This window comes from Carcharodon carcharias, chromosome 4, assembly GCF_017639515.1.
Source record: "Carcharodon carcharias isolate sCarCar2 chromosome 4, sCarCar2.pri, whole genome shotgun sequence".
Taxonomy (NCBI): domain Eukaryota; kingdom Metazoa; phylum Chordata; class Chondrichthyes; order Lamniformes; family Lamnidae; genus Carcharodon; species Carcharodon carcharias.
Window position 1 is genome coordinate 167,527,783 of NC_054470.1, and position 16,218 is coordinate 167,544,000.

The 16,218-nt window shown below is 40.7% G+C and overlaps 1 protein-coding gene across 1 annotated transcript in view; it reads right to left on the bottom strand.

The window, feature by feature from the left end:
• c4h4orf47 (chromosome 4 C4orf47 homolog) overlaps positions 1–10,732 on the bottom strand; it is a 28,106-nt gene extending 17,374 nt beyond the window's left edge. Inside the window, exons 1-3 of the mRNA XM_041186803.1 lie at positions 10,571–10,732; positions 4,116–4,335; positions 124–261 (exon numbers count right to left, since the gene is read on the bottom strand). Of these exons, the coding sequence (XP_041042737.1) occupies positions 124–261; positions 4,116–4,335; positions 10,571–10,670 (458 nt within the window). The 5' untranslated portion in view covers positions 10,671–10,732. The remainder of the gene's footprint in view (positions 1–123; positions 262–4,115; positions 4,336–10,570) is intronic.
• Positions 10,733–16,218: the final 5,486 nt, after the last annotated feature.

A 16,218-nucleotide genomic window follows, 5' to 3' on the forward strand; every position in this document is an offset into this window, starting at 1 on the left:
GGCAACTCTTTTAAATAAAGAAGTTGTAAAATGTTTTTGATCAGCTGGCATAATAAATGCTTTGGAATTTTTAAATAGGGATATGCTATGTCACATCTCAATCACTACAAGATATTAACTTACCCATAGCCTGTTCCTCGTTTTCCAGGATTGGTGTAAAAGTTTTTATTTTCTGGAACAAATGGTGGCTTTGGCTTCGCCAACCCACTGAAGGCTTTGAATGAACCACCGATTGTTCCATAGTAACTGCCCAATCCAGACCTAAAGAAATACAAGTCAGTGTGTAAAACATTTTATTAGATGAAAAGAATCTTAGAATATTGCAAAGAGTAGTGGTAATCCTGAGGATTGGGAGTGTTTTAGAAACCAGCAAAGAGCAACCGACATGTTAATAAAAAGGGAAAAAACAGAATGAGAGTAAATTAGCCAAGAATATAAAAACAGATTTTAAGAATTTTTCCCAGTATATTAAAAGGAGAGCAGGTAAACTAACCTTTGGTCCCTTAAGAGGCAGGTACAAGAGTTATTATCATGGGGAATGAGAAAGTGGCAGAGACATTAAACAAATATTTTAGGCAGGGGATTTTGGCACCCTGATAGAGGCAGGTGGACGCAAAGATTCTCGCTACCAGCCAGCATGTTGGTTTGTTGGCAGTAACCCACACATCCCACCCCGGCCATTTTCCCAGAAACGGGATGTGAGTTGGGTTGAATGGCTGACTGGAATTTCTAGTCTGCATGCGAGCACTCCAAATGTCAGGGATTAAGCCAGCTTCCTGGAGCAGCAGACGTGGGGAATAGCTTTGAGGCCCTCCCTGCCTACCCACAGTCGCTGCCACAAACCACCTGGTAGAGCGATTGCCCCACCACAATGGTGGCCCGGTTTCCAAGAGCATTTTTCAATTTAAAGTTTTATAAAGTTGGAGAGAGGATGCCTCAAGATGGAGAGGCTCTCTCTCTCTCTCTCTTATCTGAACTGCAGGTTTCATCTTCCGAGCTGGAGACCCTCTCTTTGGCCCCCACTTCATTTGGATGCCAGCTTAATCTCTGGTTATGGTTGTAGGGTGTTGGATACCATATGGTAGATCTTAAAGAAATCTTCATAGTCTTAAGTAGCTTAATTGTATTTATTTATTAACTACAAGAACAATGTGCATGTATACAATATGTGTACTGTGGAAGTTCAAACTTGGAGCTGTCTCCATGTTTGCTTGCACAAACTGCTCTGACCACATCCCGTTCACAATACTGTCGGAGCAGTGGTCGGCTCCGTCATGCAGATAAACTCTGTTAACTTGGGGGTTGTTCTGGCATCTGGGCATCTTTTTATCTTCTTTTTCCATTTCTTGGCATTGAGCCACTCTGCCAATTTGGCAGATTTGGTGATAGATAGCTGTTGATTTATCTCATCTTTTCCGGGGTGGACGAATGCTGCGCTCATCCCCATAGCTATCTTTCCCTCTTCTTTCGTTGTGGGGCTTGCTGTGACGCATATGGAAGTTCACAATTCCACAAAAGGCTGTTCATTCCCACTTTTTTCACAATTTTAGTCAAAGTTTTGATTACTTTCTTCTTTTTCATTTGTTTTATGAGCTTTTCCTTCAGTGTCCACAACAACTCTGGTAAGTTGAATTTGTTTTTGTTTCAAAGTTCTCTGCAGATCTCTCGTACAAGTTTAACAGCCTCGTCTGGGTATTCAGTTCGTTTTGGAATCTTTCTTCCATGGTCCTTAGACTCTTCCAATTCTTTCGTTAGGTCTTCAATCTGTTCTGTAAAATTCAACCTTTCTGCTTTTAAAGTCTGGATTTGTTCTTCCATACTGTGCATCTCATCCTTCATGTTGTTCAGATTGGACCAAAGTTCAAGCAGTTCATCAGTTTTAGTTGTTAATTATGCTTTCAAGCAACTTTTCTAATTAATCAGCAATTCCATTTCCTCTTCCTGACATTTTGCACGATGCTTACTAAAACTTCAAGCATCAGAAGTCTCATCTAGTTTTAACTGAAGATCCATTTTTGTTGAATTTGTTTCTACAAGTTTATCATTTAAGCATTTCAAGTCCTCTTTCAAGTGTCCTACATCCTGTGGGCAACTTTGCAGTGTTCTCATTAGATGTCATTTATCCTTATCAAACACATCTTTCGTACATGAAAGTTGATTCCCTTCTTCAAGGGTATATACTCAGCTTGAACCTTGAGCTCAAAATCTTCCAATTCAGTTCTGAGAAGAACATGTTCTAACCTCATTTAATTTTCCTTTTGCAGGGTTTGGGTTTCATCAGAGAGCTTTTCTACATTTGCAGCCAGCTGCTCGCTCCACACTGCCATCTGCTGTTGTAGTTCAGGATTTCCAAAAATATATATTTTTGTGACTGTTGGGAAGTTCCCTGCCTCTCTGACCCCTCATGTGGTTTACTCACGTATTGTCTTTTTCCCTCTCAGCGCTTTGTTGGGGGGCTTCTGTGTTTTTTGTAAAGCTCTGCACTCGACAGCTTGAAGACTAAAATATTGATCAAAGGCTTTTAATACTTTCATTAAATCTGTCTGAGGATTAGGATTACATCATCAGCAGGCTCACCAAACCAGTATGAAAAGGTATTAATCTGGGCTTTCCCCTTCGACCTGATGTAGTTTTAAAAATCTCTTCTCCAGCACACTCAATTTTCCATTAGGTTTTGCCCTTGGATGAGTCCAAACTGATTTAGTAAGTTGGATTTTTGATCCATGGTTAAATAAATTTAAAACATAGGTTCAGCTTTATGAGGTTGATGAAATTCAAGATGGCACCACCATTCATTTGAAGAGAAAGGGTTTACTTACACTTTCCTGTTTTAGGGGGCTCCTACTGTCACGGCACTCATGTGCAACCTTGAAAAAGTTTCAAACAATGGCTGCTCGGATCAATCAGCTACAGACATCTCTATTTCAGTGCCATGCTGTGGGGTCGCAAAAGCATCAAATCCTGGCCCCCACTGGTCTCCAAAGCTGATTCTTTAGTCGCAACCCTTCTGAATTAATTAATTGATTTTTTTTCCCCTTTCAGAGCGAGATCGGGTGCCATGCGTTCATGCTCTGGAACCTGGTTTCAACCTAAACCTTGTCTGTTTTTGAGCAACCTGCAGCAGCCCCTTTCAGGATCACTGATTACGCCAAGTATTACTTTGCAGAGCATGCACAACACAAACCCTACCCATTGCTGCACAAAAATAGCACTAGTCATTTGGTAGTACAGAACTTGAGTATTGCTGGTAAGAGACATGTTGAAGCTTTTCATCTTGCACTCATCAGGACACTTTGCAAGAATACGAGATAAAGTAAAAATAAGAACTTATATTGTATGAGAAAAGAGTGCTGATTGGTTGCCAAGTGGACTCTGATTAGCAATGAATCAGAGTCCACTTGCCAACATATCAGAACTCTCTTCCCATACTGTATAAATTGTTGTTTTCCCTTAAGGTTGAATTCTTGAAAATTGTCCTGATGAGTGCAAGACGAAAAGCTTCAACATGCTTCCTTTTTCAGCAAAAATAGCACCAGGGACCAGCCACTTCTACTGAGGCCTACTTGAAAATAAAGTTGGGTGGGCAACAGACAGGAAGTTTTTGTCAAAAAAATTTTCACCAGTCCACTGCCTGGATTTTCAGTATCAATGGGGTGATGAAAATTGTCCCCACCAGTGTAAGCAGTTAACATTCCCAATTCATGCACTGTATAGTGTGATACGGACTAAAGGCTCTTCATTGTGCCCAACAAGAAGTTAGGCCAAACTTCAGACAGTATTCCAAACTTCAGGAGACTGAAAATAAATGACCTTTTCCATTGGCCACACCAGTGTACAGTCTTTCTAAGTAAGGTAGCCACTTAGAACCAGTTTCCAACAAATGAAGCAGGCAATTCTTCACTGTAACTCTCCAGCTAAGGGAATACTAGATAAGCACATAAGAGAGAAAAGAATAGTAGGTGGTTAAGCTAATAGAGTTAGATAAAGAGGGGTGGAAGGAGGATCATATGGAGCATAAACACTGGGATAGACCATTTGATCAAATGATCTGCTTCTGTGATGGAAATCTAATGTAATGACACAAAAATGTAACATTTTGATGCTTGGAAACTTACCACTTCTTTTCCCCCTGACTGGGAAAGAAGACTCCATCTAAGTTATTTTGAGCTGCCTTCAATTTCGCTTGCCTTCTTAATTTAACCCGATCAGAATAGGCTTCCTTTTCAAAGATCCGCATAAATTCACGATCAAAGTATCCTGCCTGAGTGGCTGACTTCAGCTTTGTGCCTTCCAACAACATTTGCTTGCCTTTATAAGCCTCCTCATTGAAAGGTTCTTAAAGTGGAAAAAACAAAGCAGTGAGTTCGCACTATTAATCATCAATGCGTGAAAAAAACGTTGATATGAAGTAACCATATGATGTCAAACTAAATTGGAACTTCCACTGAAGCAAAACACTTGACACAACAAATTAGTTTTTGAGGGTTATAAAGAAAAATAGAACTGCACCCCACAAACAGTAATGAACATCATGGACTGATTGAGATTAACAAAAACAAACTGGTGCCATTTTTCATCCACCAATGCAAATAATTCTAATTTGGTTAGCACAGCTTTAAAGAAACTCCTGAATTACAAGTGCCAATGTCCCAATTTGCATAATTATTCACAAGTACAGCTACAAACATGGATGGGTCCATGGATGGCACCACTGGTTGGAGAGGCAAATTCTGTAGGTCAAATTTAAAGAAATGTGCCACAAGATGAGGGACTCAAATTTAGAAAGCTTCTGGAGAGCAGGGCTGAAGAAGACGGGCTTCATCATTGGGCTTCATCTAAATGTTCTGAAGAGGAAGGAAATGGATGTAGAGGTGTGAGTATATATTTGCAGACCAGTCATGGTGCAGCCCAGCACATGTCCTCTTTAATGGATGGCAAAGTCAAAGTGGCTCTGTATGAGGCAAGGTTGAGGAGGGTATTCCCCTGGACCACGCTGCTATACCATACAAAAGGAAAATATTGCAGATGCTGAGAATCTGAAATGAAAACAGAAAATGCTGGAAATATGCAATAGCTCAGGCAGCATCTGCAGAGAAAGAAAAAGAGTTAACATTTCAGGTCAATGACCAGATGTCAGAAAGGTTCACTCTGTTTCTCTCTCCACAGATGATGGCTGACCTGCTATTCTAGCATCTTTTACTACACCATGCCATAGACCAACACTGCAGCATACATGAAAGAAGATGAAGCCAAGTTTCAGGCCACAGCTGGTCATTGTTGTTCACGGAAATGTTTAGAAGCCTTATGCTTTTTGCTAACTGCTGGTGGCAGGGCCTTTGTGCCCCTGTGAAGCTTCTTGGAACACTAGGGCAGAAATTAGGCTGGACCTGTTTTCAAGTGAACAGCTTGTGCTCTCACAAAGAGGCCTCAGGCCAGCCTGAAATTAGGTCTTGGGCTTCATCTAAATATTCTGGGTGAGCTGCTCACCCTTCAATAGGATTGATTTTTGAATAATTACCTGACCTGCAGCAGATCTCACGTAAATGCTTTCCAAAAATATACTTAATTCATAAAATTTGTAAAAGTTTGTTATTGCATAACTAAAATGTAGAATTCATACAGTGCAATACAGATCAATTTGTTTAAATAAAGTACATTGTGCTCTCGGGTGCTTTACACTACTTACAATGTAGGTTACATCTATATTTACATTACCTTGAAAAGTCCCTGCTAGATACCAAAGCCCAAGGAGTTTTACTCTTGGTCCTGCCTCTTATTGTACTATGGCACAAGGGCCTTAAACGGTGGCCTTGCCTCACTGAACTTTTGCAAAAACAGCAGCTGTCTCAGGTTTGAGTGCATCACTCTGTATGTTGTCCTGGACCTTGGAATGTGCCAGGTCTGTATGGTTGCTAAATTTGCTGACGATACAAAGATATGTAGGAAAGTGAGTTGTGAAGAGGACATAAGAAGTCCACAAAAGGAGTTGGGTTAAGGGAGTGTGCAAAAAATTGGCAGATGGAGTGTAATGTTGGGAAAATGGGAATTCGTTCACTTTGGCAGGAATAATAAAAAAGCAGCATATTATTTAAATAGGCAGAAATTGCAGACATCTGAGGTACAAAAACATGAATCACAAAAAGTTAGGATGCAGGTACAACAAGCGACTGGGACTAGGAAGGCAAATGGAATGTTGTTGTTCTTTGCAAAGGGAATAGAATATAAAAATGGGATGTTTGCTACAGTTGTATCAGGTATTGGTGAGACCACATCTGGAGTACTCTCCTTATTTAAGAAAGGTCATCATCACATTAGAAGCAGTTCAGAGAAGGTTCACTCAACTGAATCATGGGATGAGGGAGTTATCCTATGAGGAAACGTTGGACACAATGGGCCTGTATCCAATGGAGTTTAGAAGAATGAGAGGTGATCTTATTGAAACATATAAGACCCTGAGGGGACTTTAAAGGGTGGATATGGAAAGGATGTTTCCTCTTGCAGGAGAGACTAGAACCAGGGGAACAAAAACAGAATTACCTGGAAAAACTCAGCAGGTCTGGCAGCATCGGCGGAGAAGAAAAGAGTTGACGTTTCCTGTCCTCATGACCCTTCAACAGAACTTGAGTGAATCCAAGAAAGAGGTGAAATATAAGCTGGTTTAAGGTGTGTGTGTGTGTGGGGTGGTGGGGGGGGGGTGGTTCGGGTGGGGGGAGAGAAGTGGAGGGGGTTGGTGTGGTTGTAGGGACAAACAAGCAGTGATAGAAGCAGATCATCAAAAGATGACACAGACAACAGAACAAAAGAACACATAGGTGTTAAAGTTGGTGATATTATCTAAACGAATGTGCTAATTAAGAATGGATGGTAGGGCACTCAAGGTATAGCTCTAGTGGGGGTGGGGGGAGCATAAAAGATCTTAAAATATTTAAAAATAATGGAAATAGGTGGGAAAAGAAAAATCTATATAATTTATTGGAAAAAAACAAAAGGAAGGGGGAAACAGAAAGGGGGTGGGGATGGAGGAGGGAGCTCAAGACCTAAAGTTGTTGAATTCAATATTCAGTCCGGAAGGCTGTAAAGTGCCTAGTCGGAAGATGAGGTGTTGTTCCTCCAGTTTGCGTTGGGCTTCACTGGAACAATGCAGCAAGCCAAGGACAGACATGTGGGCAAGAGAGCAGGGTGGAGTGTTGAAATGGCAAGCGACGGGGAGGTTTGGGTCATTCTTGCGGACAGACCGCAGGTGTTCTGCAAAGCGGTCGCCCAGTTTACGTTTGGTCTCTCCAATGTAGAGGAGACCACATTGGGAGCAATGAATGCAGTAGACTAAGTTGGGGGAAATGCAAGTGAAATGCTGCTTCACTTGAAAGGAGTGTTTGGGCCCTTAGACGGTGAGGAGAGAGGAAGTGAAGGGGCAGGTGTTGCATCTTTTGCGTGGGCATGGGATGGTGCCATAGGAGGGGGTTGAGGAGTAGGGGGTGAGGGAGGAGTGGACCAGGGTGTCCCGGAGGGAACGATCCCTACGGAATGCCGATCGGGGGAGTGAAGGGAAGGTGTGTTTGGTAGTGGCATCATGCTGGAGTTGGCGGAAATGGCGGAGAATGATCCTTTGAATGCAGAGGCTGGTGGGGTGATAAGTGAGGACAAGGGGGACCCTATCATGTTTCTGGGAGGGAGGAGAAGGCGTGAGGGCGGATGCGCGGGAGATGGGCCGGACACGGTTGAGGGTCCTGTCAACGACCGTGGGTGGAAAACCTCGGATAAGGAAGAAGGAGGACATGTTAGAGGAACTGTTTTTGAAGGTAGCATCATCGGAACAGATGCGACGGAGGCGAAGGAACTGAGAGAATGGGATGGAGTCCTTACAGGAAGTGAGGTGTGAGGAGCTGTAGTCGAGGTAGCTGTGGGAGTCGGTAGGTTTGTAATGGATATTGGTGGACAGTCTATCACCAGAGATTGAGACAGAGAGGTCAAGGAAGGGAAGGGAATCAATCACCTATTTCCATTATTTTTAAATATTTTAAAATCTTTTATGTTCCCCCCACCCCCACTAGAGCTATACCTTGAGTGCCCTACCATCCATTCTTAATTAGCACATTCGTTTAGATAATATCACCAACTTTAACACCTATGTGTTCTTTTGTTCTGTTGTCTGTGACATCTTTTGATGATCTGCTTCTATCACTGCTTGTTTGTCCCTACAACCACACCAACCCCCTCCACTTCTCACCCCCACCCAAACCACCCCCCCCCACACACCTTAAACCAGCTTATATTTCACCCCTTTCTTGGATTCACTCAAGTTCTGTCGCAGGGTCATGAGGACTCGAAATGTCAACTCTTTTCTTCTCCGCCGATGCTGCCAGACCTGCTGAGTTTTTCCAGATAATTCTGTTTTTGTTTTGGATTTCCAGCATCCGCAGTTTTTTTGTTTTTATCTAGAACCAGGGGATATGGTTTAAAAATATGGAGATGAGACAATTTTTTCCTCTCAGGTGGTTGTTAGTCTGTGGAATTCTCTTCCCCAAAGACGGTTGGAGGCAGAATCATTGAATATTTTAAAAGCTGAGTTAGATAGATTCTTGATTGACAAGGGAGTCAAAGGGTATGGGGGTGGGGGGAGGGGGGGGGTGGTGGTGCTGGAGTTAGAAACGAAAGGTGAAGTTAAGGCCACAGTCAGATTAGCCACGATCTTATTGAAAGGCTGAGCAAGTTTTTTTTGTGGGGGTGCAATGAATGGCCAACTCCTGTTCCTAATTGGTATGCTTGTATGTTCATAACCCTAGAGTGGACAGCTCCTTGTACTGGAAGCCACTAAGTTTGCAGCCATCAGGAATACTAGAGCTGGAAGGAACACTCCTGCTCCTCTTGGCCCTATATTAAAATAAGTTTTATTAATTTTTAAATGACCTATTTCTGTTAGTAGCCACTTGCTCGCTGCAGCATGCTACTGAAGATCTGAGTGGTGTAGGCCCACGGGTGACTGATTTCTCCAAAGGGTCTTTAAATAGTAGCTATGCCCCTCATTAACATATTAATAAACACCTGACACCCATATAATGGGCCCAATGAATTTAGCAATGGGACAAACGCTGGCACCAAAAGTTTGTCTCAATGCTAGATTGGTATGGTTTGCACTTGTTTTCTGCCCAAAACATGCTCAGAAGGCACAGAAAAATCTGTATTGTTGTATTGTAGATCTGCAGCCATTATTTTGCAATTTTGTATTTTTGCATTTTATTTCTGCTTTACTCATGATTTTAAATCTATGGTGAATACTTAAAGTTATTTTGTATTAAATCTGTGTTATTGATCTTAACCAAGCTATGATTGCGTTTTGATTGTTTTGAATCAATAATAATCAGTAGTGACCTATTTTCCCAGACCTTTTTTTTTCATACTGGCCATGCCCAACTGTATTTAGGCTACATCTTTGTTCTCCATTTTTTAAAGCTAGGATACTAAAATAAGTTGTCTTTTGTTTATTTTTTTTAATGCATCCAATGACCCTCAGGCTACAGGCCAGGGCAATGAGTAACCTATGGTCGTCACCTAAGTTTGAATGATGGACATAACACTCGAAGGAAGACAGATGGGCCGATACCATCAAAAGATGCATAAGCAACTTGGATATTGTGAAGATAAAAACAGTTCTGTCGAAGGGTCATGAGGACTCGAAACGTCAACTCTTTTCTTCTCCGCCGATGCTGCCAGACCTGCTGAGTTTTTCCAGGTAATTCTGTTTTTGTTTTGGATATTGTGAAGTCTGTGTGGCCTTGCAGTACCTGAGAGAAGAATTGATAAGAACTGGGACTTGTTTTGGGAAAGGATTCGGAAGGCTGGAATGGAGTCAGAAATTTGGCTTAAAGGGACGTTGCTTTGCAGACTCGCTGCTGCAGCTGTAGTGGAATAGTCACCACTGAAGATTGGAGCAAGGGCTAGGACCGGAGTGACTGACTGACTGTGGTGACCACCTGTAGGTTGCTCAGCGACCTGGTAATGTATGTACCAATTTAGGGCGCTGTCGTGGAACAGGCTAAATTAGGGTTATTCTTTGTACTTTAGGAAAATCTGTTTTCTTTTCTTCCGACTTATATACATATATCAGAAGTGCTTTTTTTTTCTTTCAATAACGTTATCTTCTCTTTTTACTTATTTTTCTTCTTTATATATTAATATATCAAGTATAATTGTCATTATTATAATAATCATTATGCAATATTCAATAATATTGTTGTTTTAACAAACACATTACTTGTCATTGTCACTCATTCCTGTTATGTCCAGAGTACGGCTCCGAATCTAAGTGAGACTCCGAAAGGGACTCTCAGGTCCTCCCTACAATATTAAAAGTTGCTGTGTTAAATTGTACCACGTTTATTCTGTCTAAAAGTTCATCTGGAAGTTCATAATATGCATGTTATTAAAACTGTTTCCCGATTGTTGCCAAAAGGCTATGTCTACATCAAAAAAAAAACGTCAATTGACAGTAAAAACTCACTTCTCAGTTCTGAACCGTGACCCTTTACCACCATTAGTTCTAAATGAAGTATTGTTAGATGTGCAAACCTACTTGGCATTGCATCGACATACGGATCCTGAACAGTGACATAGCTCATCTCCTGGAAGAGGCCGATCCTATCCATGTCTGTTTTTCCCGAATCCCCAGGCATGGTTCCGTTTGGGTGTAAAAATCGGGGCCGTCACCGAGAATTATTGCAGCTGACTGGGAAAAGCCTTCAGTCTGGGAGTCACACAAACTGCAAATCCTAAGGTTGGGGGGGGGGGGGGGGGGGGGGGGAAGAAAAGCGATTGATTATGATGCCCAACAGTTGTTCATCGCCTTTAGCTATGTTTGTGTCACATGTTACAAATGCATGGATTAGATTTTTTTGGCCCTTTCAAAGACTTGATCACTTTCTATCTGCCCGGGAAGCTGACAACCAATTTCACAGCGCGCACCTCCGCTGCACTTGGCCAGTGTTTATGGAATCTCATCACCTTGGAGATGTGTAACAAGCTTTACAACAGTCTCGCTACGGGGCGGGGGGAACGGTTTGTAACACGGCTACACACAATATATTCTAATATGACGTTATCGTTTTACACTGCATAGCTACTTAAAATGAACAATAAATTCCCATATTTGTGAATTGATTTTGATAAAGTTAAAGATGTATATATATATATATAGTCTCCCCCTTTGGCCTTTTGGTTGCACCCAGAGGATTCCCGTTACAATGATAACGCTGTATAAGGAAATGTGGCAGCCCCTTTGTATTGTTTGTGTGTGTGTATATCCACATTTTTGCCAAGTTCATTGGGAGGAAGACGGGCATTAAAGGAGTTTTGATGCCAGGCAACAAGAAGCCTATGGCAATGATCGACAGAAAAATACTAGCTGCTCCACCCGGCTGACATGAAGCTGTGATGATGCAGGATCGTAAACTTCCTTACTGCGCTGCTCACTGTCCCTTCCTTTAGGTGCCTCCAGAATTAAAGTTAAAATGGAATCGAAACCTTTCAAACCCTTCCCTTATTCCTAGGTGCTCCTGGGTGAAGCAAAAAGAATCCAAAGCCCAAGGCCAATTAAAGGAAAATAGAGTTGCCAATTCTCCTGAAATGCCTGGCAATTATGTATGAATGAAAACAGAGCTAACTAAAGTGAACTGGGAAATGAGGTTAAGAAATAGGTCAATGGACATCCAGTGGCAGAACATTTAAAGGGATATTTCAGAATACAGAGAATAGATACTTTCCAACAAGAAAAATTCCAAGGGAACACCATGCATGGTTAACGAAAAAGGTTACAGACAGTATCAATCTTAAAGAAAAAGCATATAATTGCACAAAGAAGAGTGGCAGGTCAGAAGATTGAACAGAATATAAAGAACAGCAAAGAATGACAAAAAGATTAACAAGGAGGGAAAAATAGAGTATTAGAGAAAGCCAGCCAGAAATATAAAGATATATAGTAAGACTTTCTATAGATACTTAAATAAAAAAAGAGTTAACGAAGTGAGTGTTGGCCCTAAAGAAAGTGAATCTGGAGAATTAATAATGGAAAATAAGGAGAAGGCAGATGCATTGAACAAGTATTTTGCATTGGTCTTCACTGTAGAGGATACAAGTAACATCCCAGAAATAGCTGTAATTCAAGATTTGGAAGGGAGGGAGGCACTCAGAAAAATTACAATCATCAAGGAAGTGGTACTTAGCAAATGGTTGGAGCTGTGGGCTTACAAATCCCTAGGCCTTGAAGGTCTTCATCCTAGAGTCTTAACAGAAGTGGCTAGTGAGATGGTTTATGTGTTGGCTTTAATTTTCTAAAATTCCCTGGAGTCGGGGAAGGTGCCATTAGATTGGAAAACAGAAAATGAACTCCTTTATTCAAAAAAGGAGGGAGACCAAAAGCAGAAAACTACTGGCCAATTAGCTTAACATCTGTCATAGGGAAAATGTTAGAAGCTATTAGTAAAGATGTTATAGCAGGGCACTTAGAAAAATTCAAGGCAATCAGGCAGAGTCAACATGGTTTTGTGAAAGAGAAATCATGTTTAACCAATTTATTGGAGTTCTCTGAAGGAGTCACATATGCTGTGGATAAAGAGGAACCACTGGATGTACTATACTTACATTTTCAGAAGGCATTTGATAAGGTGCCACATCAAAGGTTATTGCACAAAATAAAAGCTCATGGTGTAGGGGTTAACATATTAACATGGATAGAAGATTGGCTAGCAAACAGGAAGCAGGGTAGCCATAAATCTGTCTTTTTCTGGTTGGTGGGATATGACGATTGGTGTGCCAGGGATCAGTGCTGGGCCCTCAGCTTTTTACAATTTATATAAATGACTTGGATGAAGGGATTGAAGGCATGATTGCTAAATTTGTTGATGATACAAAGACTGGTAGGGAAGTAAGTTGTGAAGAGGACATAAGGAGTCTACTAGGGGACATATGATAGGTTAAGTGAGTGGGCAAAAATCTGGAAAAATGGAGTATAATGTGGGAAAATGTGAGATTATCCATTTTGGCAGGAAGAAAAAAAGCATATAATCCAAATATTGAAAAATTACAGAGCTCTGAAATGCAGAGAGATCTGGGCATCTTAGTGCATGAATCACAAAAGGCCAGTATGCAATTACAGCAAGTAATTAGGAAAGCTAATAGAATGTTATCATTTATTGTGAGGGGAATTGAATATAAAAGTAGGTAGGCTATGCTTCTGTTGTGCAGGACACTGGTGAGACCACATCTGGAATATTGCATGCAGTATTAGTCTCCTTATTTAAAGAAGGATGTAAATGCATTGGAAGCAGTTCAAAGAAGGTTTACTACACTAATACTAGTACTAGGCAGGTTGCCTTATGAGGAAAGGTTGGACAGGCTAGGCTTGTATCTGCTGGAGTTTAGAAGAATAAGAGGCAACTTGATTGAAACATAAAAGATCATGAGGGGCCTTGAAAAGTTAGATATGGAAAGGATATGTGGGAGAATCTAGAACTAGGGATGACTGTTTAAAAATAAGGGTTGCCCATTTAAAACAGAGATGAGAAGAATTTTTTCTCTCATTGGGTAGATCTATGTATGTATTTAAAAACCATTTCTCTCATTAATAAATGTTTAATCTAGTTTTGTAAAACTATAAGACTTGGTTGTCTTATTACTACTGAATTCAAGGCACGCATCTCGAAATTTATACAAACTGCAAAACAGGTTTTGACAGTTGTTTCAAGTTTCTTGTTGGGATTTGAAGAACTCAGCATTTACAATCAGCTGTGTCATAACAAAAATTGGGGGTTGTTTGTGGGATATATTTGAAATTCCTTGATTGGGTTGAAGTTGGTGGATCTTAAGGTTACGATTACAAGAAGCACTTTGAATTCAGGAGTTGGTGTGGCGGTTTTTTTGAAGTGGTGAGAGTGTAACATGGCTTTGACAATTGCTAAATCTAGTCTGGGAGTTGAAGTTATAACTTTGGCAGGTTTACAAAAGATAACTAAAGCTAAGTTAATGGAATTAGCAGCTAAGTTACATTTGGGGTTACCTGCAGGGGCCAGGAAAGCAGAGATAGTTCAAGGTATAGCACAGCATTTAAAGTTGGAAGTGATACCTGACACTACTTGAGCTGGAGGCAGAAGAAAAAGAAAAAGGAAGATCATTTCAAAGGGAACAGGCAGAAAGGCAGAAGAGAGAAAGAAAACAAGAAAGGGAACTAGAAATGGTGAAGTTAGAAAAAGGAGAAAGAGAAAAGAGAGAGAGTTCCAGCTTAAAAATGCATGCAGTTAAAAAAGAGATGCCAGTAGGTGAGGAAGGAGTTATTTGCAGACCAGAACCCAGTGGGGAGATGTTTAAATTTGTGCAAGCTCTTCCAAAGTTTGAGGAAAGAGACATTGAAGCATTCTTGATTTCATTTGAGAAAATAGCTAAACAGATGAAATGTTATCACCTGTTCCTGCAATACTCCATCTGAACAACAAATATCACTATCCCACCACATTACTAATTGACTAGCCCCTGTGTCTCTCAAAATTTTAACATCTTTATCTAATCCACCCTGTATACATGGAAAGACTTCCCCATCACATACAAAATCTTTAAACATTTCTGCAACCTGCTCCTCCAAATTCTCTTGGGTAAACTGTGAACACATTCCCACTTCTTTATCCATCACTGATTCTTCCTGTTTTACCTGTACACAAACCATTGTTTTTTCCTGTGCCTGAACCTGGAAAACTGGACATTGTTATTACAATCCAGGTTGGTGTGTAGAGCACATGAGGTTTATGCTTTGCTGTCAGAAGAAGTATCAGTGACCTATGATGTGGGGAAAAAAGGTTATTCTGAATGCATATGAGTTGGTTCCTGAGGCATACAGGCAGAAATTTAGGAGTATGAGGAAACAGCCTGGGCAAACTTATATTGAGTATGAGAGAGTAAGTGAAGTAATTTTGATCAGTGGATACGGGCATTAAAAATAGAGACAAGATATGCAGCTCTTAGAAAAGTAATTCTTTTGGAAAATTTTAAAGATTTAATTCCTTCGGTAGTGAGAACTTACATGGAGGAACAGAGAGTTGAATCTGTAAGGCAAGCAGCAGGGATAGCTGATGGTTATGAGTTAGTTCATAGAGCGAAACCTTTTTCTCATTGCCCTTTTACATCAGAAAAGGATAGAAAGTGAGAAGGTGAAAGGAAGATGGGGAGGCTGGGAAGAGAAGGAGTAGGTGGAAATTAGCAGGAAGTTTTTTCTGAGAATAAAAAGGAAGTTGCTGAAGGTAGAGGTGACATTTGAAAATCCAGGTATTTTCATTGTAATAAAGTTGGACACACAAAGTCAGTGTTCTGGAAATTGCAGGGAAAATCTGTTGGAATTATAGGAATGCAGAAAGGCTCTGGGAGTGAAAGTACTTGTGCGTTCTCAGGTTCAGGCACAGGAAAAAAACAATGGTTTGTGTACAGGTAAAACAGGAAGAATCAGTGATGGATAAAGAAGTGGAAATGTGTTCACAGTTTACCCAAGAGAATTTGGAGGAGCGGGTTGCAGAAATGTTTAGAGATTTTGTATGTGATGGGAAAGTCTTTCCATGTGTACAGGATGGAGTAGATAAAGAAGTTAAAATGTTAAGAGACACAGGGGCTAGTCAATCAGTAATGTTGTGGGATAGTGATAATTGTTGTTCAGATGGGGTATTGCAGGAACAGGTGATAATAATTGGGGTTCATGGAAATGCTAAGCCTATTCCATTGTGGAAGGTAAATTTTAAGAGTAAGTGGAAAACAGGTGAGACAATTATTGGAGTAGTTGAAAAATTGCCTATTGCAGGGGTTCAGTTTATTCTGGGTAATGATATAGCTGGATCACAAATATGGGTGATACCTATGGCAGTTGAGCAGCCTGTAGCAGTGTCTTCAACAGAAGTGTTGCAGAGAGAGCATCCTGGATTATTTCCAGATTAAGTTGATAATGAGATCACAGGCTTATTGGTTGAAACAAGAAAAACAGGAAGTTCAAAGATAGGGAGAAGGTGTGGAAATCCAATTAGCTGACATTCTGTTTGATAACAATGTTCAAGAAGAAAGACTGGTAAACAATTCAGCTGATGTGTTTAACTCAAGGCAGTTGGTGGAGTTACAGAAAAAAGATTTGCAAATGCAACATTTATATCAGACAGCCTACTCAGAAACAGGCAAAATGTATTCCAGAATGTTGTTACC